This window comes from Meleagris gallopavo, chromosome 9, assembly GCF_000146605.3.
Source record: "Meleagris gallopavo isolate NT-WF06-2002-E0010 breed Aviagen turkey brand Nicholas breeding stock chromosome 9, Turkey_5.1, whole genome shotgun sequence".
Taxonomy (NCBI): domain Eukaryota; kingdom Metazoa; phylum Chordata; class Aves; order Galliformes; family Phasianidae; genus Meleagris; species Meleagris gallopavo.
In genome coordinates this window covers 2,477,535-2,503,629 of record NC_015019.2, presented here as the reverse complement: position 1 = coordinate 2,503,629, position 26,095 = coordinate 2,477,535, and the positions used below count along the sequence as shown (strand labels likewise).

The 26,095-nt window shown below is 50.9% G+C and overlaps 1 protein-coding gene across 1 annotated transcript in view; it reads left to right on the top strand.

Moving 5' to 3' along the window:
- OPHN1 (oligophrenin 1) overlaps window positions 1-25,940 on the top strand; it is a 48,151-nt gene extending 22,211 nt beyond the window's left edge. The window contains exons 5-24 of the mRNA XM_010715108.1: window positions 2,592-2,693; window positions 3,402-3,512; window positions 4,135-4,239; window positions 5,203-5,332; window positions 6,296-6,396; window positions 7,524-7,615; window positions 7,743-7,821; window positions 9,046-9,079; window positions 10,208-10,270; window positions 10,482-10,556; window positions 12,281-12,365; window positions 12,671-12,729; window positions 14,305-14,410; window positions 16,370-16,529; window positions 19,476-19,623; window positions 19,914-20,189; window positions 21,272-21,437; window positions 22,695-22,745; window positions 23,451-23,501; window positions 23,865-25,940. Of these exons, the coding sequence (XP_010713410.1) occupies window positions 2,592-2,693; window positions 3,402-3,512; window positions 4,135-4,239; window positions 5,203-5,332; window positions 6,296-6,396; window positions 7,524-7,615; window positions 7,743-7,821; window positions 9,046-9,079; window positions 10,208-10,270; window positions 10,482-10,556; window positions 12,281-12,365; window positions 12,671-12,729; window positions 14,305-14,410; window positions 16,370-16,529; window positions 19,476-19,623; window positions 19,914-20,189; window positions 21,272-21,437; window positions 22,695-22,745; window positions 23,451-23,493 (1,986 nt within the window). The 3' untranslated portion in view covers window positions 23,494-23,501; window positions 23,865-25,940. The remainder of the gene's footprint in view (window positions 1-2,591; window positions 2,694-3,401; window positions 3,513-4,134; window positions 4,240-5,202; window positions 5,333-6,295; window positions 6,397-7,523; window positions 7,616-7,742; window positions 7,822-9,045; window positions 9,080-10,207; window positions 10,271-10,481; window positions 10,557-12,280; window positions 12,366-12,670; window positions 12,730-14,304; window positions 14,411-16,369; window positions 16,530-19,475; window positions 19,624-19,913; window positions 20,190-21,271; window positions 21,438-22,694; window positions 22,746-23,450; window positions 23,502-23,864) is intronic.
- The last annotated feature ends 155 nt before the right edge of the window (window positions 25,941-26,095 follow it).

The window sequence follows — 26,095 nt, the reverse complement described above, 5'->3', positions numbered from 1 at the left end:
CATCTGTGTCCTGCTGCCGGCATCACCAACCTCCTGCCGTGCGACCATCTGCAAGCCTGCTGTGCTGCTCATGGGCACGGGGTGCAGCTCTGGTTTAATGCACGTGCTACAAGACACCATGGGGCTCGGTGACTCCTTGTTACCAAAATGAAAGTAATCTTATGTTCCTGGCTTTGTTAGACATGGCACCTAATGGCAGACAGTTCTGAGGTGTGACTTTACAGAAGTGGTATTTTCTGCTTCACGACAGCCTTTGTGTCTGTCTGACTTCGGATTTGCTTATCACCAGCATTAGCCATGAGGGTGTTGTTTTGTTCTGACTCCTTCCTGGTATTGGCTCCTCAGCTCAGTGCTCCTCACGTTGGGTTTCACTCTTGGTGGACTCCTCTTCTGGGTTTCATGGCTGGGTCTCCTTAGGCATCTATTAGGTAACACAGAGTTAGGTGCACAGGGGATGATACCAGAAGATCTACCCAATCCTGGCCAGGGGTCTCATCGTCTCAGTGCATCTGCCATGCAGTAGGTGCAATTACAGGTAAAAGGGTTTGCTGGTCCCAGCCCACCCTATTCTGAGCTGCTGAATACTCAGGAATACTCAGCCTGGCGCCTCTGCAAGCATTGCTGCATTTTGCTAATTGTCAAATAGCAATGTGCAAGGAATAGAGAAACAGGACTCTTGTGGGGTGAGAATTCCTCTCCTGAGGAAGGCAGCCAGCAGCAGCGCTTGTCCAACCTTAGCCTGAGGTTGTTCTGAGGAACCGGTGCCCACCGACACGAGTCTGAGTGCTGGAGGCCAGCTGCTCCCCCGCCAGGCTGCAGGGAGGCTGCCAGCCCTGCCTGGCTGCTGACTGTGAGTCCTCTGCCCGGCCCTAACAGATGCCATCCGCAGGGGATGAGGTGGGCAACCGTGTGCTGCCTCCCAGGGTGTGTAAGCTCCATATGCTGCAGTAAACAACCGACTGTGTGCTCGTGTGTGCCCACCAGAAAATAGCATTTCTTCTAGAGGGAAGACAGCAGTAGCTGCTATGAGCAAATGGGCCAAGAAAACAGATAGTTAGGCAAGGGCTGGCTGCAAGGAGCTGGAGCACCAGCTGGAAGCCTCACGTGCCCACTCTGAAGGACATCCCGTGTTGTAGTCCACACAGGCAGAACAGGGAAGCAAAACTTCATGGCAGAACTAACCAAAGGAAGAAAAAGAACTTGATTTGAGAAGCACATCCCCAAACTCAAGCACTGCTGAATTCATGAGCGAACTGCCTGGTATTCAATGGCCTGTTTCTAGGTGGTGTTGGTATGTTTGCTGAAATGGTGCAAGAGAACAGCATTTCAGGGCTTTTAGGAGTTAGCTGGGGAAAGATACCATTAATTCCACAATAGTCTGAGGTGTCCTAACTCTGCTTCCCACTTTCTGAGCCTTCGAAAGTTAGCCAGAGGGTTTGGGCATCCTCTGCATCCCCTGCAGGCAGCAGTCCTCAGCTGTTTGGGCCTGGCACCGGGGCTGCTGTCTGACTGGACACCCTTAATTCTAGTGATATGATTGCCTCTCAGCAATCACTGGTGATTCACCTTCCTCTGTGAATATTTTTTAACCTGGCTTCTGCTGATGATTGATTCTTCACTGTGGTCTCACAGTCACTGTAAGGCTTCAGCAAGCTGACAGGTCCTCAGCTCAGCTTGTCCCTGGGTCTCCTCTGGGCTTAATTGTCAATTTTCTCTTTCTGTTCTCGTTCCAGACATTTACCTCTTAAGATTTGTCCATCCAAGCAAATCTTTTTGTTGTAGTGCTTCCTTCATAGAGTCTTTCTTAACAAATCAGTTCACACTTCACGTTTGCATGCCTGTGCTTTGCATGTTTGAGATGTAAAACAGGTCAGTAAGAACCAGACCATCTGCAGCAGACTTCCAAGAAGTGGAGTCTGATCACTGTTTGCTCTAATGTTAGGTGCAGCATTTGGGCTGTGTTCAGGCTGGGCTCTACACACTGAAATTTGTGTGAGTTTTGACCGTGTGGTTTGTGATCTGTGTTTCCAGCACTGCTAATGAGGAGATGATGACTTCAGCCCCACGTGTCACCCATCTCGTCTTCTGCTTTCGTTCTCATACATTTCAGAAACACATGATAAAAGCTTCAGAATGGAAAGTTGCCAGGCTCCTCATAAATCTTTTCTTTCCTGGGCATGTCTTTGGGATTAAAGTGCTTACCCAGTTGTTTCTGAATTATGCGAGCAGCACAAGAGCAGATTGTGAATATGTTTTTGATGCTCTGGGGCATCTCAAGTTTACTTGACACTGAAGTGATTGAGAAGGGGAACAGTAACCCTTCTATGGGGCTTTTGCCACAGTGTTGACATGAGAAAATATTTAGAGTATCTGTGCCCTAAAATCTTGCCAGAGCTTGGTCACAAAGTATAACTGAATCCAATGTAAGCAAATACCTGGGGAAAGCAGCTGGATGAAAAGTGACCCCCTGTTCTGATTGCGCCAGAATTTTTCCGTGGGAACACTGGATGGCACTGAGGATCTTGTTATTGTAGTATGTTCTTACGTGAAAGACACAATAACTGGTCCTGCTTCAACTCTTGCATCTACAGGAAAGAAAGAAGAAGTTTGAGAAGGATGGTGAGAAGTTTTATTCCATGCTGGATCGCCATTTGCACCTCTCCTCTAAAAAGAAGGAGTCTCAGTTACAGGAGGTGTGTATGGAGTTTTCCTCAGTCAAGTCTAGGAAAAGTATCACCAAAATATTCCTAAAGCCTATTCACGTGGATGAGGCCAGGGATATGGACGTGGTAGTTCACACTGGAGTGCTGGGCAGCAGTTGTGGCTTCATGCACTGCTGTCACAGGCAGCAGGACAGTGGCAGAGGAGGGCTTTGAGCTGCTTCTGCCAAATGTTCTGCAGCAGGAAGGGAAAGTCCCAGCCCATGTCAGGGTAGTTGGATCAAGTCAGATGTGTTTGATCAAGTTACAGACACCTCTGCAAAGCAGAATTTGCGTAAGGTGTGGTAACATAGCATGCTACAGTGTCCTACCTTGTGCTGCAGCTCTGGAATTGCTGGCTTCAGGTCCTAGCAGAATTCAGGAGGGGTCAGGACACTGCTGTCCTCACCAGCAGGGCTGTGGGTGGAGAAGGAGCTTGTCTTAGAATAACAAATGTGCTTAGGGAAAGCATAGTGCTTACTGAGTGGTGTGAAGTTCTGATCTGTTAATGAGAAGGGTAGATCTGAGAACAACAAGTGTTCGAGTCTTCTGATTCTGTGCCAGTGTTCAAAACTGGAGCCAAACACACAGGGCAGGCATTGCCTGAAGTGAGGGCAGAACTACTGGGCTGAGAGACATGCTAGTCAAATATCGGATGGATGCGATTTATTTTTTTCTACCTACTTACCCTTTTTCTTTCAGGCTGACCTTCAGGTTGACAAAGAGAGGCACAATTTCTTTGAGTCCTCCCTTGAGTATGTGTACCAGATCCAGGAAGTACAGGAGAGCAAGAAATTCAGTATTGTCGAACCGGTAGGAGCTCCCTTTACTTTCAGCAGCTGCGGTTGGATGCTCAGGTGTACCGACTTAGTGACAGTCACAGAAAGGAGTGAGCTACCAGACTGAATTCAGGCCTGGGGATTCTCCTGGTGGAACAGGAGTTGGACGCCGGGGCTGCTGCTGCTCCAGTGGCGTTTGATGGATGACTGTGAAGCCACAGACTTGTTTCTCAGGTCTGTCTGTCAGTCCTGAGAGCAGGCCAGGAGGCACACTGTAGGTGGGACTTGAATTGTCTTGAATGCCCTGTGTTTGGTAAGCAGTAGCAGCCTTCTGAGGTCTGCTCCTCTGCCGGCCCAGGCTGTGTCCAGGGCCCTGCCCTGGCGCTGCTCTCATAGACAAGCTCTCTCTGAGGGTCAGCTTCTGCTTCCCAAGCAGTGTCTTTCATTTGGGTTGTGTTTTACCAAGGCAGTATATTTGTGGGAGACAGACCTAGGTATTAGAGATGCTGTGGTCAGTAAGTCAATTCACATCCCTCCATAACTGCAAGAAATGTATTTGTATATATAATTTCTGAAAGCCTGCATCCTGCCGAACTTCCCTCTGATTAGAAACTTCAGAAGATAAGTTTAGTCTGTGTCCTTTCCCTCCTTTGCAGGTGCTGGCTTTTCTCCACAGCCTCTTTACATACAACAACCTGACGGTTGAGCTCACGCAGGATTTCCTCCCTTACAAGCAGCAGCTCCAGCTCAGCCTGCAGAATGTACGTTCCTGCCCAGCTGGAATGGTTTTTTTTCATGTGACTTCTATTCTCATTCGTGTTGAAAACTTTTTGAAAGTATTTGCCATGCAAAATACACTCTATGGCTGCACTGTGGGAAGTGCAGAGACAGTTATTTCCTCCTTAGTTCACAAGTATCATCTGCTCTCCTGCACAGGAGAGTCTGCAGGTTCTGTGACAGTGCTTTTCCGAAACTCCAGCTTCTGTCCAGAGGAGGCTGTCAGCATCCTGTCGTTTAACCTTGCGCATAAACAAGCCTAAGAATTCCTTCCAACTTCATGAGATTTAAATTGTATATTCTAAAAAGGCCTTAGTTTTCATGTTAATGATACCAGCTTACCAAATGCTTTGGTAACCTCCTCTGCTGACCAAGTATACTCACGAGGTGAAGGATCTGTGTCATGGCCCTTTATCCTCACACTTTTATGGCTGGCCCTCATTCCCAAGGAGCAGCGCCAGGCCAGGTTTGCTGCTGGCTTATTGATTGGTCTGAGTGGTGTTCTGTAAAGATGCCTTCAGTTTGTACCCTGCAATGACACAACTCCTTAAAATTCACACCAAGCAGTGCAGGATGATCTTTTGAGGAATCAGCACCCGAAGTTTGTAGGAGAATGCACCCGTTACCCAGGGAACAGTGCAGAGCGTTCGGGTGCTTCTTCCTCCTCCACCCAGCCTTAAGAGGTGCCGAGATTCTTGCACTGAAAGAAAAGTGTCCTCCCAGTGATGACTCTTCACTGCTGTTTCAATGTACAATACATTAAACCTTGTCCCTTCAACCATCTTTGGAAGCCCCATGTTCTTATAGCTTCAGCTTTCATGCGAATTTGTGGAGTTGGGACAGATACATTTCTGCCAGGGTACCTAAAGTTTGAGGCTGAAGTTTTAATCAGAAATACATGACTCTTTTCTTGTTCAGACGTACCTCTTTGTGTGTTCCCCTGCCAGACAAGAAACCATTTTTCCAGCACGCGGGAGGAGCTGGAAGACCTGAAGAAAAGGATGAAGGAAGCCCCCCAGACGTGCAAGCTCCCTGGGCAGCCAACCATCGAGGGCTACCTGTACACTCAGGAGAAATGTAATGGTTTCATCTGCACTAAGCATGTTGCAGGGGCACTGAGCCCTGCTGCCAGCCCATGGGGAGTCCGTGGCTGTGCCCCGTGGTGGCTGAGGAGTTGCAGCTGACAGCTTTCCTGGTGATGGCACGGGCTGTGCCAGCCACAGAAACAAGGAGCTGATTGCCTACGTTGGGAAAAAATGAAGTCCTTGATTCCATTCTAGCCAGAGAGCCGGAGCTCTGGCAGATTGCTCCTTGTCTGCAGCTTATCAGAATGAACATGCTGTCCTGTCCAGCTTCCCCTCTCTGATAAGGATTTCATTTATAGCCCACCTCAGTGTGCAGCTCCAGGGTGATTGCTTGTAGCTTTTTGTATTGCACTGCTTGCTTCTGTGGAAGTCCCTTCAGCCTGACATCCTGGATGCTGAACTGTTGCTGTTTATTGTCCTGTGTAGCTCAGCTCAGGTGAAGTGCTTGCCCTTGCAGTCAGTCAGCTCTGCTGGTGCAGGTTTCACAGAGCCACGGGCCTTTGGTCCCCGCATTTTCTGCAGCCATTTTCTGTTCCTGGTCCAGGCAGCAAAGAGGCACTGGGAGAGTGACCCTGTTTGGGGTTGTCCCCATAAGTCAGTCTGGGCATCAGAAAGGTGTCTGATTGATATACTGCATGTATATGTAGTGGCTCAGACAGTGACTCTGAGTGCACGTGAGCAGAGCTGAAGTGCTGTGCGGTGATGAAGGTTAACTGCTGGCAGCCAGAGTTGTGATTCTGTGCTGAATTCAATCAAATTCAGTCTCTTACCAATGCTCATTGGTTGTGCAAGCATGAACACTCAAGGGACAGAAGCCTGTATGGCCTCTTGAATCAACAGGTAACTTACTCCGTGAGCAGTTCACTTTTTTATTGTATATACAGACGTACTTATATATAGATATTTATGTCCTTAACCTGTGTTGAAGGACTCCTGCTTCCCTGTGTTCCTGCAGGGGCACTGGGCATCTCCTGGGTGAAGTATTATTGCCAGTACGAAAAAGAGGCGAAAACCTTAAGAATGACCCCCATAGACCAGAAGCCTGGTGCTAAGCAGGTGAGTGCTCTCCTGGCCCAGTGCCTAGCTTTTACCTTCAGTCTGTTCCATCTCGTTCTGTATGCAGAGATAGCACAGCTAGAGCAGAGCCCTCCAGACGGGGCTGGAAGCTCTGTGTGTCTGTATGACTTCTGTATGTCCCATGCAGACAGGCTGTGAGCCTGCAGCCTGGCGTGCACACAGCTGCCTGCAGTCGTTAGCCGAGCGCTTCTAAAAGCACTCTTTCTTTCCCTTTGCATATTTGCACTGTCACTGATTTGCAATTTTGGTTTCTATTTACTTGTAAGGATACAGTTAGGAGAGGAGGAGAGGGCCGAAGTTGCTGCTCTGAGCAGCAGAGTACAGCAACAGCTGAAGAACCCAATTCTTTCCCGCCGTGCTTCGTTTTTCACCAGCGAGGGATGTGTCTGGGAGTTCCCCACAGCTCCTGCAGTGCAAGGGAAGGGGCAGGGCGCTCGGATGGGGCCGTGGCTCTGAGCACTGCCTCTGCCATGGAGCAGCATCCGCTGGGAGCCCCGAGTCATGTGTGCTCTCTGCAGTGTGTGAGCTCATGGGCTGTGTTCTTTGGCAGCCTTCTGTGCAGTGCAGCAATCAAGTGAAACGCGGGTTTTGGAAGCCCTTGGCAGAGGGCAAAGAAATGTCCAAACTATGCACTGGAGGGACCCACAGTCGTGTGCTGTAAGCATGTTTGCTGAGGCCTCTTGCTGCAGGTCGGGGTTTAACTTGGATTCCTCCCTTCCCGGCTTCTTGCAGTCTGGCAGTTTGCACCTCCGGGTCACAGCTGACCGCATCTTCAAGTGCCACAACAACAAAGAGCGCTCTTAAGAACCAAACAAAACCAGATGAGGGGCCGCACTCAGCACAAAGCAGACACAGTCTGGAGCAGGCTGCCCGTCCTGGCCGTGCTCATCCATGTGGGTCAGAGGCTGTGGGCCCTGGCACTGATGGGGGTGGCAGTGCTTCCTTCATTCTGAGCTTCACACCCACCACAAAGTGCTGCCAGCACGTGGCTGTGCCCAGGGCCTCACTGTGCGGCACCGGCTGGGCTGAGGACTGAGGGTGCTGAGGGACCTTCCCTCCTCTCCATGGTTCTCTTTCCTGAGCTTGGCTTCAACTTTCTTTTCCAGGGTACCTTGGACCTGACACTGAAATCCTGTGTAAGGAGAAAGACTGACTCGATAGACAAAAGGTTTTGTTTTGACATTGAAACTAATGAAAGGTGAGATGCTTCGTATCTAAGTGGTCTCCGGGAAGATCAGCCCTATATGCTATATACTGGAGGAAAGCTGTTATTAAAAACTGATCTTTGCTCCATGTTCTCCTTCTGCCCCTGGGTAACTGCACAGGTCTGGGACCATCACTCTGCAGGCACTCTCCGAAGCTAACCGAAGGCTGTGGATGGAAGCCATGGATGGAAAGGAGCCGGTGAGTGTTCCAAGTTAGAGGGATGTGCTGTCGTGCAGTGTCCTCTGCTGGTGGGACGGAGAGCAGTAAAGATTGGCAGGCTCAGTTTCACAGATCTCTCCAGTTGCTTACCTGTAACTCAGGCTATCAGTTCAGTTACTACAGACTTGAAATTGGATTTTGTGCTGTCTGATCTCAGCACAGCTTGCAGAGGGAATGCTGGTTTCCCCCTTTTAAGCTTTGGTACGTTTTCCTATTTAACTGCAACTGCCAGACTTCCTAAAAACTGTGGCATCACAGTGTCTGAAACAAACAGCACTTCTGTTAAAGCTCACTCCCAAATCTGCATGACAGCGTTTTTATTTATACCTGCTTTCAGCAGTGTTTGCAAGGGGTGGGAGCGGCCGCCCTGCAGAGGTTCAGCAGCATTCCTGGCTGCCGTTATTTCCTGCCTTTAATGTGAGCAAAGCATGAATTCCTGCATTTTACTGAACTTCCTGTGCTGTGCTGTGCGCTGCCTGTGGTTTTCCCCTGGTTTTTGCGAGCAGCCTTTCCCTAGGACCGGGCTGGCAGAGGCTGCACGCTGCCCTGCTGCTGGGGCTGAGTGCTGGCTGCTGTGGCTGTGGGACGTGGGAGCAGGAGGTGGGATGTGGGCACACCCAGCAGTGCTGTGTGCCTGATGCTTTGGGCAGAAAGCAGCCCGGAATGAGAGGGAGGGTGGGTTGCTCAGAGGGCAGCCATTCCCTGAGCAGGTGTCTGACGCTCACTCGTTTTACACACTCACTCATGTACAAAGGAGTTTTTATTTTCTATCAAGAATATAATCGACTGTTTGTTCTTCTTAAAATAAGTACAAAAGGCATTTTTGTATGTGGTGAAGAAGGAACACCTTGACATCTGAAGTAATCTTACTATAAAGCACAAACAAGCAGAAGAGCTCTGTGTGCCAGACTGTCCATCCGCACATTCACAGGGCGCCTTAGGACAAGTGGGAGTTCTCATTCCGTGTTTGGAAGATCTGAAATTGAAACAGGCTCCAGTGAACTGGAGTAGGACCAGTAGGAAGTCAGCAAGCTCATTTATTCCACAGATAATGGTATCTCGCTTAATTGTAAACTGACTTCCCTTGGGACATAGTCTTGCTCTTGGCAGTGAATTAGGAGGGGCTGCATTTTCTTTTGGAATGATGCACCAAATGGAGTTGCGTTATGTTTGTTTCTTTCTCCACCCCGTTCCCTTTTTCAGATCTATCACAGTCCCATCACGAAGCAGGAAGAGAGTGAGTTATTTCCATTTCTATTCCTCTGATATATTGAAGCTGTCCTGAGGCCAGGCAGTGCCTTTCCCTGCAGACGTGCTCATCTTTGGTTTCTGCAGTGGGCAGTGTAATTCCCAGAACGTGTCATTCCTTTCTTTTCCTGGTGGTGCCTGATACCACGGGCAGGTCACGGTGAGCTTCCTCACTAAAGGTACTGACAGCAACGTGCAGAGGGTGCAGAGCTCCAGGTGTGCCTGTAGACCCCAGAACAGCAGCAGGAGAGATTGGTGAGGGATACCGAGGACACTTTCCGTGAGAGAGGCCATGACAGGACCCGGGGTGGTGGGATGCAGCTCCTTGGCTGCCCTGCTGCTGTCACCGCAGTGTCCCCCCATTGGTGCACGGTGCTTCGTGGGCTGAGTGCAGGCGAGCTCTTGGGGCTTAGGGCCTGCTGTTATCAGCACTTGATTGGCTTGCTTGAATGATCTTAGGGTTGGCATTATCAGAGGCATAATAAACCCTAAACCAAACGTTACCTCAAAGTCAACATTTTCAGCCAAAATTCAGTTTGAAACCCAGGTAAAGTGGGACTGATTTTTGAACCATGGAAGTTTGAATGCAGAGTTTTCGGCTAGAATTTCATTCTCTAGAAAGCTGTCTTCCCAGTCAGCTGAATGCTACGAGTAAGGAGTTACAGTACATCTATAAATGATAACTGCCTCTTTCACAGTGCCTTAAGACAGGCACTGATCAGCTGGAGCCAAACCTGTGTTCTGCTTTACTCAGGCAGCACGCGAAGCTGCTTTTCACTTTTGGCTTTTTGAGCTAATCAAATAGATAAGTGAAATTGGCATGATCTTATCACGTAGAAGAGTTGTAATGGCAGATATTTGGAAAATGGTTACTCAACTCATTCCAAGCCACAGATCCATACGTGGCAGAACTCTGAACCACGCTTCTCGGAGGCAGGGAGGGGGCAGGGAGTGCTGGAGCTCAAAAGAAATCCAACAAAAACTGAATAATTCCTCATCAAGATTTGTTCTGTAGAAGCACAGCTAGCTGTGTGCTGGGGCTGTGGGGTGCACAGGGCTTCTGTGGGGACCACATGAGAGGCTCTGGCAGCTGAGACCTCTTCCTTTGTTTTAACAGTGGAGCTGAACGAGGTTGGCTTCAAGTTTGTGCGGAAATGCATCAATGCTGTGGAGACAAAAGGTAAGGAGCCCATGGTGGCATCTGAGTGCAGGTTGGGTGCAGGCTGTCCATGAGCACACAGCTGGGTATCTGGGTGCAGGCTGTCCATGAGCACACAGCTGGGTATCTGGGTGCAGGCTGTCCGTGAGCACACAGCTGGGTATCTGGGTGCAGGCTCCAGCAGATGGTGCTTTTGGACAGGCTGTGGCTAACACCGCTCTGTTGTTCTCAGGAATTTCTACAGAGGGCGTCTACCGAACTGTTGGCAGCAATATTCAGGTGCAGAAATTGCTGAATGCCTTTTTTGGTAAGAATTGATCATTCCATGTGGTTAGATTGTCATATTTTGGTATTGTTTGGGCAGGCCAAAGAGAATGGGCTGTTACAATGAGATGAATCAGTGGAAAGCAGCTGCTGGCTCCTCCAGCACCTCTCCTGCTCTTCAGAGCTGTCCCTGCAGCCCACTCCCGCTCTCTCCCTTCACACTGCATTGTCTGTGGGTGCCGGAAGCAGCAGGAGGTGATGGCAGCAGTGGGGATGTGCCTTCCCCCCTTCCTCTTGCAGAAGCCCCAGCAGATGGGCAGTGTGAAGGCTCTTCTCCAAGTCACTGCCCCCCGGTGTGGCAGGGACAGCCCTGGTGCTGCTGCACTGGGTGCCCAGATACCTCACCACCACTGCTGGGTGCACTGCCTGGGTAGGTCGGTGCAGGGACCTGCCATGCCCTCCTGGGGGCTGCAGGGAGATGGCTGTTTTCATGGACCAGTCAGCATATGCACTTCTATAGCAAACTTTCTGCACCCTAAATCTTGCGTGTCATGCACACATTAATTGCTGGGTGGTTGTCACACCTGGGATCAGAGGTGCCCGGGGCTCGGCAGCACTTCTCCAAGCTGGGCACTCGTGGGGTCTGCCCAGAGCTGTGGCTGCTGCCCGGTGCAGGTGGGCCTGACTCCCTGTGCCCTGTGCACCTTGTGTGGGAGGGCTGCAGCACAGAGCAGGAAGTGTGTTTGTGTTCTATCTGTGTGCCTCGGGCACATGCCAGCCTCTGTCAGCTCCATGTGTGGACATCTGATATTAATGTAGCATTCAAAGGCTGTTTTTGCATTTACTATTGTTGTTGTTTATTAAAACTTCTTTGTGCTGACACGAAGCTGTACTCAGTTCCCATGGAGCCAGCTATTCAGTTACACTTGCCCGATGACTAATTACTTAGCCTCAGATTTTATTGCTCCTGGGTTCTCACCCTCCCTGCACGCAGCTCTGTGTTTTTCCCTTCTGACCCCCAGCTGCGTGTGGCTTTTCATTTTATTTAATATTCACCACTCGAGTTGACCACTTGCCACCCTGCTGTGTTCAAACTCATGATCCAAAACCCAACAACACTGAGCAGAAATAGCTGCTGCAGAGCAACTTCTTCCTGAATTTGAGTGAGGAGGTAGATTTTCTGTCTCTAGTCCTATTTTTATTTAAGTCATGCAGTCCGTTTCCTCAGGCCAGCTGCCCCCCTCCACCCCTGCCCTTCAGCTCACCCTGCCACAAAGACTGGGTTGGTCAGTGCAGGTGGGTGGAAGATGAGGGGTGTGTGCTCAGCTTTGCCTTCTCCTCCCGCCCCCTCCTCCCCATGCAGTGAGGGGGAATGCTCCCAGAGCAGTTGCTGGGGAGTCCTTGGGGTGAGGGACTGGAGCAGACAGTTGGGTTATTTGGGTACACGAAGACTGATCTTGGGTCTGTGGGAATGCACTGTTTCTGCCAGCCTTGACTAGAAGAAAACAAACTGCAGGGAATGTGTCCTTGCTAACTGTTCTCCACTAAATGTTACCTGCTGCATCTTCCTTTGCCCCTGGTTAGCACTGATGTTTTCATCCAGAGTAACAGCCTCTCTGCCAGCGCTGCTGTTCTCCCTTTCCACCTTTGGGAATGTCCACCTGCTGCTCTAGCTTAGTTCATCTGGAGTAGTGCCCTCCCTGAATTTGTTTTTTATAACAGCCTCAAAATGGGTCTTATTTTACAGCCATTTTGTTCTTCCTCCAGATCCAAAATGCCCAGGGGATGTGGACCTCCAAAGCAGTGACTGGGACATTAAGACCATTACCAGCTCACTAAAGTTTTATCTCAGGTAATGCTGCAGATCCCAATGCTCTGGGCAGTCTGGGTGCAAAGAGAACTACCAGGTGTGAGCATCTGGCCAAAGGAAAGGGGAAAGAAGCAGCAGAGGCGTTGGAAAAGGGAAGGCACCCTTTTTGCTTTTCTCTTTATGAGAAATGCGCCTGTTGTGGCAATGCCACATCCTGCAGTGCATCTGGGGAGGTGCCACTGGGAACCAGCAGGCTGGCGGGTGAGCAGATTTGCCCCCGACCTTGGAGATCAGTCATGAGGTCACACTGTCCTCCCAGAGCTCAGTTTTCTGTCTGGTTGTTGCAGGAACCTGTCGGAGCCCGTCATGACGTACAAGCTGCACAAGGAGTTGGTTCTGGCTGCCAGTAAGTACAGCCCCCAGCCTGACCCCTCACTGCAGCAGAGGCAGCTCCCTGTGCTCATCCCTGCAGGGCACAGAGGGCTCTGGAGGCATCCATGGCTCCGGCACCCCTGGGTGGGCACTGGGGTTCCAGTGCTCCCAGGAGGAGCCACACAAGTGTCTGCAGAGGGGCCCAGGGCAAACACACCATGACATCAATTTCACGGGGTCAGAGCACTGCAGCATGCCTCCCTGGTGTTACCGTGCTCAGAGCCAGCGTGCATTTCAAATGGCTTGAGACCCTCTCTTCTGGGTCCTTAATTTTGAGAGGAAGGTGATGGAAGTGTTTCTTCCCTTCTTTTCCTTGCTATTGCAGTACATTTCTCTGTGACAAGGCTTCATCCTTTCAGAGGGTCTGGAGAGCCAGGACGTGCCAACTAACCTGAAAGCAGATGATCAGATCACAAGTGCTCTAGAATTGTTTCTCAAAAGTATCAAGATATTTATTTTAAAAGCAGTGAGGGAATGCGATGTGATGTTGCCAGGCAGAGTTAGGTGATCCTTTCAGTTCATGAAATTTGGCCCGGGATGTTGAGTCCAAAGCATCTACGAGAAGTGTGTTTTCATTCTGCACCTCTCAGGACTGAGTTGCGGCCAACATTAACAGAGGTTAGCCAAGTAGCATAGGTAAGGCAACAGGACTCAGCCTGTGCTAACCCAGCTAGTCCTCAGCTGTCCTGTGATTACTGCTGTTTAAATAAGCCGTGATATTCTGAGCTGGCTGCATCTCAGGCTGCTGAGAGGCAGCACACTGAGGTGGGCAGCAGGGGATACAGGGAGTTAGTCATCCTCTCAGCATGAAAGTGCTGGCATTTCGTGGCACGCTCAGAAACATTCTGTATGAAGGCATCCTTCGCAGCCCCACGTCTCCTTGGAGTCGGTAGGAGGCCAGCAGAGATCCCCGCCTCTCCTCGCTTTGGACCCCTGGAAAATGACTAACACTTCTTGTTTCTTGTAAAGGAAAAAATTGCACCACCCACTGATTGTGCTCGAGCCCAAGATTTATTAGTTTCAGCGCTGATTAAACCAGCGGTGGCTGAGTATGTGCAAAATCCCTTCCTTTCCCCCTTCAGAACTTGCACCATTAGGCTTCCCAGCCACCGAGATCCCACACTATTCTTTTCGCATCGAGTATTTGATTGTTTCTTGATTATTTATTCCGAAAGTGACCTCTTTGGGTCAAGGACTCCATTTTTTCCACAGTTCATTTTCTCATGTTGTTGTGTTGCAGCTTTCTGGGCCAAGGAGATGCCCAACAAATGGGCCGTGGGGTTCCCCTGGTGCAGTATGAAGGCAGGACCTGGCCATGCCCAGCCCATCCCTGCGCTCCCTTTCAAGCTTCATTTCTCTCTCTTTCCATTTCACTTTGTTTCTCACAATCGTTGCCCTGTTGCTATGTAATCTCATTTTCCTTCTGCTTCCCATCACTGGCTTTGGCCAACCAGCCCTATGTTGCAGATGGAACGTATTTTGTTTGACTTTTCTTTTACTGTATTTACTTTAAAAGACACAAACTTTTCTCTTTGTTACTTCTCTCCAGAATCTGAGAACCTGGACTACAGGCTGGGAGCCATTCATGCCCTGGTCTATAAACTACCTGACAAGAACAGAGAGATGTTAGAGCTCCTCATACGACACCTAGTCAAGTAAGCAGATGTTTTTCTCTAGAGCCAAACTAAGAGGAATAGTGGAATCAGCAGAGCAAGCCTTTACTTGTGGCAGGTTTGTAAAACTGCATCCACCACTGTCCCCCGGGGATTTACATTCTGACTGCACGAGTGGTGTGATGATCCCTGCTACCCTCTGCACTAAGTGGTGCTCCTCTTTCTGCTTGCTGCTTCCATTCCCTTTCTGACAAGCACAAAGCAAGGAGCAATTCTAACACGGAAACACCATCTGAGAGAGCAGAGCTGTAAACACGTCACCTCTCAGTCCAGTTAACAAGAACGGCAGGTCTGGGGGTCAGAACAGCCGTAAGCCCTGCGCCTCTGGGCTGCATGTGAAGAGTGCCTTGGTTTTATCTGCAGCTCAATGGCCGGAGCCTTTAGAGCAGCACAGAGCTTCAGCATACGGGTGAGCTGGCAGTGGGTGCTTGGTGGTGCTGGGCAGCACCGCTTCTGCCAAGGAGTAACTGAAAGCATCGCTTACTTGATGGTGATGGCACCGGCACCGCGCTGAGAAAAAGGGAGTTTTCCTGTTTTGTCATCACACCAAATGGGAAGGCTTGGTACAGAAACTCTGCCTTCTGCACCCCGTGGGGGAGGGCTGTGCAGCAACTTGTGTGTGGGTCAGGAAGGAGCAGGACTTGCAGAAGCAATGGCTGCCGAGTGAAAAGGTTCACTTTGGTCCTTGGAGAAGCCTCTTTCAAAGCTGGACTGCTGCAGAAATAAACAGCTCTGGGATTTCCACATCTTCCCACCCAACGCTGAGCTCTTGGTGCTGTGCCCTCCGTCGGGTGAGGAGTGCAGGTGATGCAGTCCTGCTGCAGTCTGCTTCCAGCCCTTCGTGCTTGTTTGTGTGTTTTTGAAGCCTCTCTGTGTATGTGGCAGAATGAGAGCATCTGCCTTGCAGTCTGACAAAGCGAACACTGGAATGGTGGTGGCGGTGATGTTTATTCTTTAAAGTGCTTACGCTTAAATTCTGTTCCTTACTCCCTTTATGCTCACAGAAGCCTCTCTAAGGAGAGCTACAGGACAAAGAATTCATTAAATCTCAGCATCAGAGCCTCTCTCCTTTGGCATTCAGAGCTCAGGCTGGCTGTTTTTGAAAACACAGTGTCCATCTAGGTGGTTAATGCTTCCGTCAGTGACTGGTGTGCTCTGCAGGCTCGTGTGCTCCTCCCAGACTGAATAGAGAGAGCTCTGTTCTTTGCAAACTGTGCCTCTTTCAGAAGGAAGACGCTGTGGAAGTGTATGAAACTCTCCGGCGGCCTCCCTGTATTCAGAGACAGAAAAAATTGAAGCCAACTGTCAGTTTGGGATTGGACAATCAGTAGTTGTACAAAGGTTGGGCTCAGTAAGATTGTCGCAGTGGAAAGATAATCAAAATAAATGGAAGTGCTCACCGATGTCGTAGGCTCACAGTAATCTCCCCCAGGAGCAAACTCCAGAGAGATCCTTCCCCGCTGGCAGCCAGCTCTTCAATGGCTCCAGCCCTTCCAGCAGCACAGCTGCACTGCCCTCGTCTCTGCTCCCAGGGCTGACTCAGTGCTCGCCTCAGGTGGTCAGTCAGAGCTTCGGGCCGTGATCAGCCATTTATCCCCCATACAGGGATAAGTGGGATATCACAAATGAAATGATTCCTTTCGTGCGTGTGTTGCACAGATGGCTTTTGTGTGCAGAATTAGGAATCGGACGTTGAAAGAGGTGGAACAGAGCTGCTGTCAGCACGTTGCTCTCCCACAGTGGTCCTGACTGAAGATGGTGCACATCACAGCTATGGACACCTTGGGTCTCTGCCAGGGCTGGGAAACAAATTCTGACGAAACAAAATGAGGAGAAATGAACCGCTGATTCTTGTTGTATCTACTAAATTTCTTAGAATAAGATCCATTTAGAAACGTCACAAAAATGACAAATGATTCCTTCTCTCTCACCTCTCCGCAGCGTGTGTGAGCACAGCCGAGAGAACCTGATGTCACCATCCAACATGGGGGTGATATTCGGACCGACCCTCATGCGGGCGCAGGAGGACACCGTGGCAGCAATGATGAACATCAAATTCCAGAACATCGTGGTTGAGATTCTCATCGAGCACTTTGGGAAGGTACAGGGCTGTGCCACCACACCCCACCTCCGTGCCAGCTGTTGCTGTGGCAACGACTTGGAGTTTGGCTCTTTCCTTTGTGGTCTCCTTAAGGGGTGGCATTTTGCCTTTAAAATACGCTGTTCTGAAATGCTTCACAGGGAAACAAGCAGCGTAGCAGACATTCCTCACTATTGCCTATAGTTCTGAAGGGAAACTCTGAGTCTACTGGGTTTTTTGCTTTTCTTTTTAAATAAGATAAGCGTCTGTATTGAAAGTACTGTTCTCTACCTGGAGGTGACAGGATTTGATGCTTTCTTGTGCTGAAGCCAGGAGGCAGAATACAGCATAACTGTAGGGAGGGCACGATGCAAGACATGGCACTGCCTGCCTTTACAGCAGGGAAAATAACAAAGCAGCCAAGTATGGAACGATTGATAAAAATGATTCCAGTGTGCACAGGGCTGTGCAGACAGGGGTGTGGGGTTGGGGAGGGACCTGCTGCCGGGGCTGAGCTGTTAGAGGAAGGTTCAGCACCCAGCCCCTGTCTGCAGTGCTGTGCTTCAGGTTCCTAAGCATGAATCTGGTCCTTCATAGCACATTAAATTATAGTGTTGGAAGAATCCCTTATGTCCTGAAGGAAGGGGAAGTTTGGTGGCATCCACGAGTGATGGCAGAGGATGGGAAGAAGGGAATGTCCTGCTGAAGGAATGGTTGAGAAGGTCAGGGCTGAAGGAGCAGGGCTGTGCAAAAGTGAACGTGGAGTCAGAGACCAAACAGGGACCAAATGGATGGTGTGAGTTGTGATGCGAGGATAGAAACCAGAAAAGCGGGACGAGAGAGCTCAGAGGGACTTAGGAGTGTCCACGCACAAAGCTCATGAAGATCACAGACTGCTTTCTTTGTGGGTTACTACGAATGCTTTTAAGATCCCATGGCAGAGGCTTTATGTGCTGGGAAGCTCACAGTGCTCACTCCCGCAGCCTCTGTTGTCACTCTCGTGCCACCTCTGCTCGGGCTGAGTCAACACGCGGTTCACACTGCTGCCTCCAAGAAATGGAATTTAATCTTTAATTAAGCCAGACATCTCTCTGCTTGCTTTTAATTTCTTCAGGAGTAAGGTGAAATTAGTAACAGTTATTAGATGGAGTGTGTAAGTTCATCGTTGGAGCTGAAAGCGTCTTCAGCTCACACATATGCAAACACTTCAAATGAGCCTGGAGGAAGAGAGATATTACTTAGGCGGTGCAATATGAAGGCTAAGGACAAAGTAACTACTCATGAAGTCTTTGGGGATAATTACTCTTTCTGCAGTTTATGTATCAGTGCCACAGCTAAATTAAATCAGTCGATCCCTCTGGAAATGCCTCCTCGCTGTACAAACTTTCTAAACGCGAGGATCTGTCAATATCTTTGTACCTTCCAGTTGTTTAACTTGGATTTTTATTTGAAAGGCAGAATCAAAGGAGAAGCTGCACTCACATCCTAAAAAGAGCAGTGTGGTGGGGTTTGAGAGTGGCTTCAAAACGTTGAAAAGCATCTCATGAAAGCAGAGGTCTGTGGTTCTTCTGTAGGCACCAGAGCAGCAGGCGGTGCCACCCCCACTGCGGGACGCACTGCCCAGACCTTGGGAGGGAGGAGGTTTGAGAGCTTAGGGGCTCGTGACTTTTTCCAGCATTTCTGTTTGCTTGGCCAAAGGAGAAACGTGCTTTAAGTTACAAAAATGACATCCTTAATCAAACCAGGACGTCCTTTTGGAATTTATCTGAGGGACAGATATCTGCGGGTTCCTCCATATCGCAGGACTTGCCGAAGGGGAGGTGACCCTGCTCCTGATTGTGCTGGGGCTGAGCTCATCCTCAGGGCTGAGCTGCTTCCTGCCAACCCCACAGGATGGTCCAGCCATGCCGTGCCGTGCCATGCTGTGCCGCGCCGTGCCATGCCATGCCGTGCTGTGCCATGCTATGCCTTGCCTTGCCACGCTGTGACATGCCGTGCCATGCTGTGCCATGCCGTGCTATGCCGTGCCGTGCCATGCTGTGCCGTGCTATGCTGTGCCATGCCGTGCCGTGCCATGCTGTGCCATGCCGTGCCATGCTGTGCCACGCCGTGCCATGCCGTGCCATGTCCTGCCGTGCCATGCCATGCTGTGCCATGCCGTGCCACGCCGTGCCGTGCCATTCTATGCCATGCCGTGCCATGCTATGCCATGCCGTGCCATGCCGTGCCATGCCGTGCCGTGCCATGCTGTGCCATGCTGTGCCATGCTGTGCCATGCCGTGCCATGCCATGCTATGGTCTCCCAGCATCTCCTGCCACTCTGCCACACTGATCTGCTCCTGGAAGCCCAGTGTGAATTCAATGAATACCCATGGGAAAAAAAGCAATAGCAGCTGATGTGGGGCTTTAATGTGTTATTTCATATCATCAAAGACTGCCCAAAGGCTTTATTCTTTTTTTTTCCAGCTATTTAAAAGGGTTCTGGCATAAATAAAAGCCTCTAAATTAACCCCAACCAAATAGGTGTCATATGAGCAGTGAGAAAAGGAGATAGAACTGCTAACCAGCATTGTTTTTGTGCCACTATTTCATCTGAGGTAATTTGAGGGTGCCACACACTTCATTGTAAACCAAGAGCCAAAGTGTTTTTGCTCTTTAAACCTCAAACAATGCAGCAGCTTGTTTGGGTGCTTGCTGCAGATTGTATCGCCTGGTTAGTGTGGAAACCTTGACTCTTCTCAGAACATATCAGATTGAAAGCTGACTTAATCTGCTCTGAGATAATTTGCTGCTGCACATTTTCTCTGTATTGTGATCTCGCTGTGCTAATCAGCTCAGTACTGCCGTGGTGTGTAGCAGGCTGCCTGTTGCACCCCGAAGCGTGGGGCTGCCACAGCACCTCCCTCCAGCCCTGGGAATGCTGCCTGGTCTGTTGAGCACCATCTGAAGCTGTGTCTGTCCTTACAGATCTACTCGGGCCCCCCAGAAGACAGCGCTGCCCCCCCAGTGCCTCCCCCCAGGGTGGCTGCCCGGAGGCACAAACCCATCACCATTTCCAAACGCCCTCTGCGGGAACGACCTGTCTTCTTTGGGGCTTCTGTGGAAGAAAGTGGAGGTCAGTTCCGCTGCTCTCCAGCACCCTCACTCTTGTTTCTTTTAACTGCTTTCCAGGGGCAATGTAAACAATACCAGAATTGCATTTACAAGGCCATCAGCATGGCAGACAGTGCGTTCTGGCGTTCGGTGAGAAAGGAAAGCAAGATCTGACATCAGAGGTTGCAGTGCCTCACAGCTCAAACTCTCACTGGCAGAATGGCCCTCAGTCGCCGCCTGGCTGCACGTCCACACTCGATCCTAACCGGTCTGTCTGTCCCTAACCCGTCTGTCTGTCCCTTGGCTCCACAGCAGACCAGCTCAGCCAGACCCCCAACGGCAGCATCACCACGGAGGCCCCCAGACCTCTGCTGCGCAGCCGCCTGCCCGCGCCGCGGCCGGGGGGGGAGGAAGCGGGACGGCCGCCTGCCGAGCTGGAGGTGGGCAAGGTGACGGCCAGGCTGCAGGACGGGGCTGTGAAGCTGCCTGGCAAGGCTGCCAACGGTGTGGTGAGCAGCCCTGCTCTGAGGACCTCCACGCTCCATGCCAGGAGACCAGCGCCCCGGCCGGGCGGCTGCGGCAGAGATGGTGAGCATCACGGCCACAGTGTGACAGAGCAGGGCTTTTGTATGGCTTAATAAGCTCTACGAGTACGTATGATAGACGCAAATAATGAGTTTGGGGCCAAATTTGAGTTGGTGCTGTGCATCCCCTGAAGGAAGGGGCTGGTGTGTCTGTGTGGCTGTCGTCGTCCCCCGCAGTGCCAGCACACAGCTCACCATGTGGCACACGGTGCTGTAACTGCGTGTGTTTGGGGCTGAGCTGGGTGAGATCCTCAAGATGACGGTCGTAAATAAGAAATACTGCTAGTTCTGCCATTGCCAGGCTTACTTGTGCGCTCTCCAGTGCTTTTTAGATGTTGTCATCCTCCAGCAGCTTCACAGCCCTGTATTTATAAAATGAAAGTGGGGCTGCATGCTTGACAAATGGCTTCCACCTACAATAAAGAGAAAGAATAAAAGGTCTGGCTGGGTAGCACAAACATAAAGTTCATCTGACTAACGCTACTGGCTTAATTTAAATTTGTTGCATAAATGGTAGGTGGAAATCTGCCTCTGGAAGAGTAAAATAGCTTTTAAAATTGGCTTGTACATCAACTCCATTTAGTGCTTACAGATTTGATGTTTTCACATTATCACACATAGCGTGCTGACAGCGTGATCCAGAGACACGGCACAACAAAATGGGCTGCTGGTCCTGAGACCTATAAATCGGAGAACACCGAATTAGCAATAAAGTTATATTGCAGCTATACTGACACTTTGAAATCGGTGCTGGGACATTGTATCACTCTTCAGTGCAGACAGCTTGGGGGTAATTCTGAAAAACTGGAGAAGCCAGCAGGAAGAATGAGAAAATAGGCCTTTGGTCGAGACATTCCAGTTATACAGTTTAGCAAAGAGGAAATTCAGGATCAGAATTTACAAATGCAGGCATGGAAGAGATGTGGCTAAGGAGTTGTCCTGCTGAGAAAGTCCTGGGGGTCCTGGTAGTTGAAGGGCTTAACACGAGGCAGCAGCGTGCTCTTGCAGCCCAGTAATGCATCTTCACAAACACCTCCTCCTCTGCCAAAGCTTCACACGCAGTGTCTGTGACCTTCTGCCTTGCAGGAGAGTACGATGGTGTCCCCAAGCCACGGCCCCATGGAGATAAGCCCGTGATAACACGTCCCCCTGTGAGACCTCCAGACCCACCGTGCAGGGCTCCCATCCCACAGAAGCTGGAGCAGAGGCCGGATCTGATAGCAGGGACAGCAGAGGAAATGCCTTCTTCAGTGTAAGCCAGGGGCCGGGCAGCACGGTGAGGGGCCACAGCTCAGCTGTTGGTCGGGTCCCCGGGGGGGGGGAGGGGAGGGGCAGGGGGTCGTGGTGACTGGCGGCGGGAGCTGCTGCCATCTACCAGGAGTGCTGGAAGAGCAGGAGGAAAAGCGGCGTGCTGGTTTCCAGCACTGTTGGCATAGCATGGCTGGAGCTCGTGCAGGTCCCATTCCCCTTTCCATGAGCAGGGGTCACTTTGAAAAAGTGAGTCACTTTGGAAAAGCTGTGTGAGAGCCGGGTCAGGCTCTGCCCTTAGGGCACGGCTGGGGCAGAGCGTGGCCATAGCAAAAGCAAAAACACTGCAGGAAAAAAAGCTCTGAGCCTCCTCCAGTGTAGCTCTGGGGCTGACTTTCCATCATCTTCTCAGTTACTTCTCAGTGCAGCTGGAGCTCCCTCCCTTCCTGCTCTCAAAAGAGAGTCTCAAATGAGATGTTTCCCAAGAAAAGAGAGATCCTGCTTGGATCTCCATTAAGGAACTGGACATGGTTCAGCTTCATTATCGGATTTCTTCGAGTTTTTAAAGAGTCAGAAGCCCTGCTGTCCCTCACTGGGACGTGCTTCTCCTTCCCTGTCATGCCATGGATTCTCAGTCTGTCCTCCCTGTATGCTCACCTGATGCTCTGCCACCAGACTTAAGCTCTAGGATTTGAGGTAGCCACCTGCCCAGTGCCTGTGGCAATAGGAGATGGCAAAAGCATTTGTCATCCTGAAAGTCTGCTGCACTGCAGCCCCTGCGTTCTGCTGAGAGCCTCTTGTGTGGCCGTGTGACGTCCTCATCTTCACTCTTTAATCCAGAAAGATGCTGTCAGTTTCAGCTCCATGCTTGCAGGGCAGGAATGGGCTTTGCCTTTGTTTTCCTGAATCACTTATGTTATAATTTTTCCTTTTATGAGGGCAGTTGGAAGCTTAATATGAAGCACATAATAAGTGGAGAGGCCATAAAAAGTGACAAGTGCACGTTTACGTCAGCACGTAGGCTTTTGAGCAAGAGCATTTAAATAAGCTGTGCGATTAAAAGGGCTGCCTGGTCAGAGCAGCACGCAGGAAGCACAGAGTGGAGCTTAGAGAACAAGGAGTACAGAAAGCATCACTAGGAAGTGATCATCTTCAGTGTCTGCTAATGCTCCTGCTCTTTTCCATTGCACAAATGCCATCTGATTAGTGAATGATATATATCAGGTAACTGGAGCGACCTCCTCTCTTGTTCTGTTTGCAGAGTGGCCTCCAGGACCAAGTTCTTTGAGACTGCATCCCGAAGAACCAGCAGGTGAGTCTGCAGCCACAGGGCTGCTGTGCTGCAGCAGTGACCCTGCCTGGTGGCACAGAGGCATCCCCTGGGGGCACAGCACACCCAGCAGGAGTTGCTCAGCTGAAACACCAACCTAAACAAACAGCCCTGAGTGCAAATACACTCTGGGCGGGGGCTGCATGAAAAATTAATCATAAATCCACTAGTAGTAAATACGCAGTTGTGCATGGAATTAAGCTATTATAGTCCATATTGTTCTTATGTCTCAGCTCTGTGGAGGGCAGAGGGGCAGATCATGGGAGAGATGGGAAGGGCTGGGAGATGGCAGCAGCAGACAGCAGTGGGACCCACACGTACTGTCTGTGCAGGGTGTAGATCCACACGGCCAGATGGGCTGTGATGGCACAGCCTGCACACAGGAGCCCTCAGTGGGATGGTGGGGCTTTGGATTGCTGGCACTGTGGTTTGTGGCAGCAGGTTTCGTTTAGAAAATACCTGCTCAAATAATCCTCAGTTTCCTGCTCTTAACAGTCACTGAGCTTTGCCAGAAGTGCAGATAGATTTGCATGTCAGACTGAAAAGCTGATAAGAGTTGATTGTCTCCAGTGTCAACAATGGTTTCTTCACTTTAAAGATAAATCGTTGACCTGACTTCTACCCATCACTCTACTTATTTTCATTCAATCTTTTTTTTTCTGTTTTCTTTGACTCCATTGCACTTAGTTCTTCATCACCACAAGGCAGGATCCCAGGTGATGAGAGCTGAGACAAAAGGTACGTGTTGGTAACAGTGATCAGCCAAAGCCACACGGTGGTCCTCAGTTCAGCAGATGGGGTGGTGGGAGCCCAGGGCAGGGAAGGGGATCTCAGAGAAGAGACTGGGAGAAATGTCCTTTCTGCTGGAGACCTTTGGCAAGGGAAGGATCAGGGCTCGGGGTGGTGCCTGCTGCCCATTGTGGGCATTGCTCAGCAGACCATCCTGCTCTGCTGTTCCTGAGCCCCTCACTGCAGCAGTCAGGGAAAACACCAGCACTGTGGGAACGGCGGTGCAAGACTTGGGTTTATGCTGGTTCTGGGTTTGCCATCACGGACGAACGTACACTGCTGCATGTTGCTACACTTGTTTCCTTCTTTCAGACAGTGCAACCATCTCAGCCCAGCTAGACCAAGGAGATGTTCTGTGCTTGTGAAATGGACGTGTCACAGCTAAGACTTTTCCAGTTCAAATGACCTGGAGAGCAGCTATCATACTGGACAATAATTTTGGAGTGTGCTGTCAGAAGTGGCTCAAGAAATTAGAAGGAGGAGATAAAAATGGCAAGAAGGCCATTACTACATTTGTCTTGAACTGTTCCCGGTCCTTTGCCATCGCTTTCTGCCCAAGTGAGGAATGCTCGCCAGGTGCCTCTGCAGGTGGCAGCACTGCTGGGTGAGCACCAACAGCAGCACAGCCAGGCTGTGAAAGGGACAGCAGAGCAGAGAGCTCTGTGCACCTCCACACGTTTTGGGAAATAACCTCAGTGAAGGGTGCCCTTGGATAGATGTCGCAAAGTTTGTTATGCTGATTCCCAGTGCTTGGGTGCTGGGGAAGAATGACTGGACGTCGTGTCCTTGCCACAAGAGACTCATCCCATACACTGTGTTCTCCTCACTTATGAAGCAGTGGTGTGCTTTTCCACGTGCTTTGCTGGTAGCTTTGCTTGCACTGGGGCTGGCGGGGCAGCAGCAAACTGGAGGGGAGCGGGAGGACGCAGCCCTGCTCCTCCTGCTCCCATCTGCAACTGTAGCTGCTCCTCACAGACCCACAGAGCAGGAGTGTCAGTGCCGTGGTTATTCTGCTGGGCCAGCACAGGTGGGGAGGAACTGAAACTCCAAAAATATGGGTCAATGCCTGAAGTTTTTCTAAGAGGAACACAGTTTCTTATTTGCTTGTTACATTAATTTCCAATCCAAGAGATCTCCGGTCCCTTTCCTTCAGCAGCAGTATTGTACTGATGCCTCTGGTCTGGAAGGGAAGCACATTTCTCCATGCCAGGACCTCTCCTAGTGCTGCACAGGGGTCTGTGGCTCCAGACAGCGTCAGGGCTCAGTGCTGAGCTGTAGCATTTCCCTGTAGATAGGCAATGAACACTTCCCTGCTTTCTGTCACCAGTCTAAAGGCAGCTTATTTCTTTTCAGTGACGTTCCTTGGGTGCTGGGAGCATTCCCAGAACAGTCACCAAACATTCCTGTTTGTTCCCCAGGCACTCCATCCCCCCAGGCCCAGCACAGCTGGACAGGCAGAGGCTGCAGCAGTGCTCTGCGGTGTGCAGGTGCTTTCCTTCTGTGTGCCTCTGCCTGCTTCCTTACTGAATGTGATGCTGGCCTTGGCCGGGCACATGAGTGCTGTGCTGATGGTGCTTCCACCCCCGTGGGCTTCAGCGCTGCCCCAGTGCTCACTCCTGTGCTCGTACTCTGAGCAGTGGCACGTAGCAGTGGCTTAAGAAGAAGGTGTAATGTCACCACTTAGACTACATTACGTGCAGCAGCATCTCAGGGCTTCTCCACGCTAAGCTGAGCCCTCTGCTGCACCCTCTCATGAGCAGACGAGGTGAACAGCATCAAACTGGAGTGCGTCGTGTTTCTGACTGCACGTCTCCCAGAGCTCAGCACCGAGTGCCCAGTGTGGGGGTGCTCCCCCGGAACAGGCAGCTCTGCCACAGCCGTGGTGTCACCCAGCGGCGTCAGCCCTGCACCTCCTCCCCACTTCCAGCAGTCCCTTCTGTTCTGGGGACTTCTGAGGCAGTGGGCTGTGGGCAGGCTGGGGCAGCGTGCAGCTTCTGTTCTGCGCTGAGTGCTGAGCAGCACCGCGGGGACCGGCCCTGTGTGAGATGGCAGCTGTCAGTTCTCCTGTCCCACTGCTGAACAAAACCAGTGCTGTGCAGGTGGCACAGACGTCTGGGACGGCGGTGGAGTCTGAAAAAGCAAAGCCAAGCGTTGTAAACGGGGAGCAAGCAGCACAGTGAGAACAGGTTCAGTGTCCTTTTAAAGGTGTTTGTCACACGTCTGTGCTGGCTTCTTCCTCCTTAGCACGGCGGAGCCCTGGGGACTGCTGGGCTGGGAGGCCCAACCCATACACTGTGCTGTGGGACCCTGGGCCGTCAGCCCTGCAGCCATTTGGTCACGTAGCAGCGTAGAGTACTTCAATGTTTATAAAGTTTCCATGAAGTTAAATGAAGTCCACGCGTGGTTTTTTCCTCCCGCAAACAATGCCCGATCGCCGCACAAGGTGCCAGCCCTGCCTGCTGCAAGATGGGGCTGCGGCGCAGGAGAGGAGCCCCGCACCCAGCCCTGCTCCCGCCCCGCCCTGAGCCGCTCGCCGGCCCGGT